The following is a 6,221-nucleotide window of genomic DNA, read 5'->3' as shown; positions in this document are numbered from 1 at the left end:
TGAAAAAAGTTAATCTATTTACTTTGAGGGAAAATATTAAATATCATATATCAGTTATATTATTTTTCCTTCAATTATAATAACAAACTATACAAACAAACTGTACGAAGCATGGAATGTTACCTAGTATATATATATATAATGATGAACTTGTTGTAGTGCTCTAAGATAAAATCACCCAAAATAATAAAAACATATTACCAGATCCATATATGAAATCCACTAAGTACTCTGTGTTCCCAGAAACAAAATCAACTATCAGTAACCGGACCATCAATAAACCAAATAGCATTCTTATCCACTATGCCGCATCTCCACCAATGTATTACCAAATCCCTGCATCTCAGCTTGTTCACTAATATCTCGAGATAAGACAAAAAAAACTTCTTAGATAGAGTACACTAAAACGAAGTTGCAGTTGCAACTTCAATAGTGATGACAGATGACCCAGCTTCGGAGTAGAGACTAAGCAAACACCATTTACACATAGAAATCTATAAAAAAAATGTCTCATTATGTGCTCGTACTCCATGTACAATCTCATAGTAGAGACCAAGCAAACACTACAATAATAAAGTAGTTCGTCTTTGTTAACGTAATTGTGCTGCAAAATGGGAAAAAACACGAAAACAAATACTCCATATACAACCTCGGAGTAGAGACCAATCAAATACCACAATAATGAAGTAGTCCGTCTTTGTTAACATAATTTTGCTGCAAAAAGGAAAAAACACGAAAATCATCAATCATCAATGAATATCAATAATGTAGTATTATGAGCAAATTAAAAAATTACGAAGAAAAACAAATGGAAAGAAGTTGAATGGTTGATGTTTGGGCCAAATTCCGCATATTGGCAGGGAGCAAGCCCATCAAGACTCGCTAAGCATATTGGGCCGAGTAAGATTAGCAATCGTAAAAGGCCCGTGAACAAGAAGAAACCCGCGAGTTGTGGAATCGTCAGGGAGAATTCAGCGAGATTTTAGGGAGATCAGGAAGAATAGAATACAAGGTCGCATTTATGGAAAGAAGCATGGTAGGACTAATATTGCTTGCCATAAAAAGAGTAGGATACGACTAGGGTTCCTACCCTATAAATAGCCAAGAAGACAAGGAAGAATATTCACTTAAGAACAACCATACAAACATAACATATTGTGCTAGCTAGTTTACCGTGCCACCACCATTGTATTCATTCTCCTACTTAAAGCTAGTGCAATCATTGGAAGGGTACCGTCCCTTCCCGCGGTCGTTTCCCACATTGGGTTTTCTGCGTCACCAAATCTCTTGTGTTAACCTTTATTTACGTCTTTAATTTCCTTATTAAGCATTGACATAAACAACACGATCAACATATAACGAATAAGACAACATTGACCTTACTTAACCTAATTCGGTAGAAAATTACCAAAACAGTTTGGCGCCCACCGTGGGGCATTGTGGTCGTCAATCGTTAAATACTCAGACACACAATGGACAAATAAACATCAGCAGCTGTGTCAGGGAGCGGTCAGCCGTCGATACCACCAAATCCTACCCAAAATCCAGCATCGGCGGCTCAAATCCAGGCATCCGGACACACGCCAAGAACCACATCTGTGACAAAAGTCACTATGCCTCCCAAAACTCCTACTGTGGCGGCACAATCCAGATCAGACAAAGGAACAGGAAGTTCAGGCCTCACTCCACCGCCAAGTCCAACACAAACCTTGCTTAGGGGCATGGAAAATCTGCAGAAGGTCATGGAAGGTATGCGAGAAGACTAGAGGAAGGAAGAAGCTGAGGCAAGGAAGAGGAACAGGGAACTCTGGGTGCAGATAGACATCCTGAGACAATAATCCAGCACACCAGCAAGCGCGGAGAATGAAGGTCGGGCCCCAGTAGTAGATCTCACCCAAGGGGCATCAGGCAGCAGGAGTTAACCTCGGCAGATACCAGCTGAACTGGTAACAAGATTAGATCTGACAACAGTACCAACAGGAGAAAGGATAATCCCACAAGGACTTGGATACCTCACACCAGACAGCTGCCAGCCTGCCAGCCGTGTGGAAACACAACCAGGTAACATCCCAGTTAGTAACCTCGTGATAACTAACCAAACACCAGGTGCAGGATCCACAGGTAGTCCGCAGGTAAGCTGGCACCAGGGAACGCTCGTGACTTCAGCCCCATTAGGTACGCCGCATCAGAATCCTCAGGAATTAGGGCCTGGAAGTACCACTCCAAATCAGTAGGTAGCAGACAGACGTAGCTCAGACTCATGAAGCCTGACCAACCAGCAGTATCTGGAACTGAAGGAGATGCTAAGCAGGGTCCCAGGACTCCCACCTCCACTCGAGAAGGCAGCACCCGACAGTTATGCTGACTCGCCGTTCGTGGATGCAATATCTGTTGTCGCCATGCCAAAGGGGTTCACAAATCCGAACATGCCTCTATTTGATGGCACAACAGATCCCTTTGACCACATAAGCCAATACAAGTAGAAAATGATGACAGTGGCAGTTGTAGGACACATAAAAGAAGCATGTATGTGCAAGGGGTTTGGATCCACACTGTCAGGGCCAGCACTCCGATGGCTCGTAAGTTTGCCTAACAGATCAATATCCACGTTTGCCAACCAGGTAAACGCATTCACTCAGCAATTCGCAAGCAGTCGGAAGCCACAAAAGCATGCAGGCGACTTGTACAGAATTGTTCAAGGAGCAAGTAAGACCATTGGAGAGTACAACACTAGATTTAACAATGAGAAGCTGGCGGTACGGGAATGTGATGTGTCAACAGCAGTGGAAGCCTTCAGAAGGGGTCTACACCATGAGTCAGACTTGTATAAGCAGCTGACTATGCACCGTTGCCATAGCTTTGAAGCGGTGCAAGAAAAGGCAGCAGCTGCGATTAGACTAGAAAAAGATATCCTAGCTAGAGCCATCATACCAAGCGCGCCAAGCGTATCCTGCACATCGGCCATGGAGAAGTCAATAAGAAAACAACCCACCAGCAAGAAGGAGGAGAGATACAGGCCATATGGTAGGGGAGTCAACAGAATCGATAACAGGGAAGAGAATCAGCAACTCCCCACACTGGCGGAATATGGATTCACAACTAGCGTTGGAGGAATCCTGAAAGCACTCAGGGAGATGGGAGACGGGGTAAGGTGGCCCAGGCCACCAGTAGAAGGGCAGTCATGGCGAAAAGACAGTAAGAAAAAATGTGAGTTCCATCGTGACATCGGGCATAACACGGAAGATTGCTACACCCTACGCAGGGAGATTAGGCGCATGTACGAGCAAGGGGAGTTGAGCCACCTATTACCACGTGGGGGCAAGCAGCAGGATAAGGTGAGCTCCGCAAAGCCCGCAGCGCCACCTACATGCACCAAGATAATAAACGTGATAACAGGCGGCTCAGACTTAAGCGGATTGACATATTCAGCAGCCAAAAGGCGCGCTACTGAGACTAAGGGAGACAGACTAGAAACTTCCTGCAGGATTTCTCACAGCGACCTGCCTGCTGTTGCTTTCAACGAAGAGGATGTACATGACGGTCAAGAACATCATGATGCATTTATCATAACACTGTCAATGGCCAATTTCACGGTTAGAAAGGTTCTGGTAGATACTGGTAGCTCGGTCAACCTAATCATGCTAAAAACCATAGAAAACATGGGGTTCAGCGAGAAGGACTTGCAGAACAAAACCATCCCGCTGGTAGGGTTCAGTGGAGAGACAGCTAACTCATTGGGAGAAATCGTGATCCCAACCTATGCAGGAGGAGTCAATAAATAGGTAAGGTACTTGGTCATAGATGGGCCATCTACTTACAATGTTATTCTTGGAAGACCATGGTTGCACCTGATGAAAGCAGTTCCCTCAACATATCATCAATGTGTAAAGTTTCCCACGCCATGGGAAGTAGAGACAATCCGAGGAGACCAGGAGGAAGCTAGAGGCTGCTACAAGAAGGCATTAAAATGCACTGCCAACCCTCCAGCATAGCAATTACAGAAACAGCATGTCCAGGACGAATACATTGAGCCTCCAGTCGAGGAGCTAGATCAGATCAACCTGGACAAGCTGCACCCAGAGAAGACCGTGCTAATAGGGGCTGGATGCACAGGAGACCTTAGACAGCACCTAATCAAATTCTTGCAAGCCAACATGGATTGTTTCGCATGGTCCCATGATGACATGATAAGAATAGACCCATCCATCATAACACACAACTCAGCGTAGACCCAGGATGCAAGCCCATCCAGCAGAGACGAAGAAAGTTCACAGCTGAAAGGAATAAGGTGATCAACCAGAAGGTAGACAGCCTGCTAGCGGAAAACAAGATAAGAGAGGTAAAGTATCCAGAGTGGCTATCAAACGTGGTAGTGGTGCCCAAGAAGAATGGAAAATAGAGAGTATGCGTGGACTTCACCGATCTCAACAAAGCATGTCCAAAAGACCCCTTCCCACTGCCACACATTGACGCAATGGTGGATGCGACAGCTGGACATGAAATGTTAACATTCTTAGACGCCTGGAGCGGTTACAATCAAATCAAAATGGATCCAGCAGATCAGGAGAAGACAGCATTCATGTCTTAGAGGGGAATATACTGCTATAACGCCATGCCCTTCGGCCTGAAAAACGCAGGGTCCACTTATCAGAGGCTGGTCAACCGGATGTTTAAAGAGCAAATAGGAAGAACCATGGAGGTATATATTGACGATATGGTGGTGAAGTCAGAAAAAGCTAAGGATCACATGCAGCATCTGGCAGAAACATTTAGCACCCTTAGAGAGTACAAAATGAAGCTAAACCCATCCAAATGCACCTTTGGAGTTTCATTCGGCAAATGCTTGGGCTACATCGTGACTCAAAGGGGAATAGAGGCTAGCACCGAGCAGATTAAGGCCGTATTGCAGCTAGAGTCACCAGAAAAACCGAAAGATGTGCAAAGGCTGGCAGGCAAGGTGGTAGCTTTGAGCAGATTCATCTCGAGATCCTCAGACAAGTGAAGGCTATTCTACGATATATTGAGGAAGAGCCAGAAGTTCGAGTGGACTGCAGACCATGAGCAGGCATTTAGGGAGCTGAAGCACTACCTCAGCATCCCGCCGCTACTATCAAAGCCAGAGCAGGGAGAACCACTGTTTCTCTATCTAGCTGTCACAGAGGTAGCAGTAAGCGCGGTTCTAGTCAGAGAGCAGGACAAGGAGCAAAAGCCAGTCTACTATGTAAGCAAGTCTCTGGTGCCAGCAGAGACCAGGTACACATCTCTTGAAAAATTGGTACTAGCATTTGTAATTGCATCTTACAAATTGCGCCCCTACTTTGAATCCCACACCATACATGTTGTGACCAATTATCTACTAAAATCTGTGATGAGAAAGCCTGAGCTGTCAGGCAGAATGTCAAAATGGTCCGTACACCTTAGTGGGTACGACATCAGGTATGATCCAAGAACGACGATAAAGTCGCGGCGCGCGGCATTTTGTGTCGATTTCACCCGACTATCCGAATCGGCGACGAGGAGATCCTAACCCTCAAGGGGAACAAGGAGGTAGAAGTCTGGCAGATGCACATTGATGAAGCCTCCAACCAAAGGGGGGCAGGTGTAGGGCTAATCCTGCGGTCTCCACAGGGAGACTTGATAGCACAAGCAGTGCGATGTGAATTTAAGGCAACTAACAATGAAACAGATTATGAAGCTCTAATACTAGGAATGCGGCTAGCTCTGGAGTTAGGAGTCAGGAACCTACAGATATTCAGTGACTCCTTACTAATAGTTTACCATGTGAGTGATGAATATATAGCCAGGGACTCAAAGATGATAGCCTACCTAAAAGTGGCAGAGGAGCTCAAACAAAAATTCGGAGACTGCAAACTCAAGCAGATCCCCAGAGACCAGAATGTGGAGGCAGATGCCCTAAAAACTCTGGGGGCAACCTTCAAACCAACAGAGCTGGCTAACATCCCCATCGCACACATATTGGAACCGTCTATCCAAAAATTAGAAGAAGCAGATAAAGGGAAACTGGAAGATCAGCAAGATGAGGCGGCAGTTCTACCAACCACAGATGGCCAGACAGCTGTCCAACCAAACGATCTGACCAGACAGATGACTGGGACTGGCGGACACCAAACCTAGATTGGTTGAGACACGGCAAGCTTCCAGATGAGAAGAAGGAGATAAGGGGTTTTAAAATGAAAGCCTCCAGATTCATACTAATTGAC

General features: G+C 45.5%; 1 protein-coding gene across 1 annotated transcript; it reads left to right on the top strand.

The window, feature by feature from the left end:
- The first annotated feature begins 2,486 nt into the window (after positions 1-2,486).
- Positions 2,487-3,992, top strand: LOC141651694 (uncharacterized). The gene is made up of 3 exons (XM_074459393.1): positions 2,487-3,277; positions 3,485-3,618; positions 3,862-3,992. The coding sequence occupies exons 1-3, from the start codon at positions 2,487-2,489 to the stop codon at positions 3,990-3,992; spliced, it is 1,056 nt and encodes a 351-aa protein (XP_074315494.1).
- Positions 3,993-6,221: the final 2,229 nt, after the last annotated feature.

Source organism: Silene latifolia, chromosome 4, assembly GCF_048544455.1.
Source record: "Silene latifolia isolate original U9 population chromosome 4, ASM4854445v1, whole genome shotgun sequence".
NCBI classification, from domain to species: domain Eukaryota; kingdom Viridiplantae; phylum Streptophyta; class Magnoliopsida; order Caryophyllales; family Caryophyllaceae; genus Silene; species Silene latifolia.
Note: the sequence above shows the minus strand (reverse complement) of the source record. Positions and strands in the feature narration are given on the sequence as shown.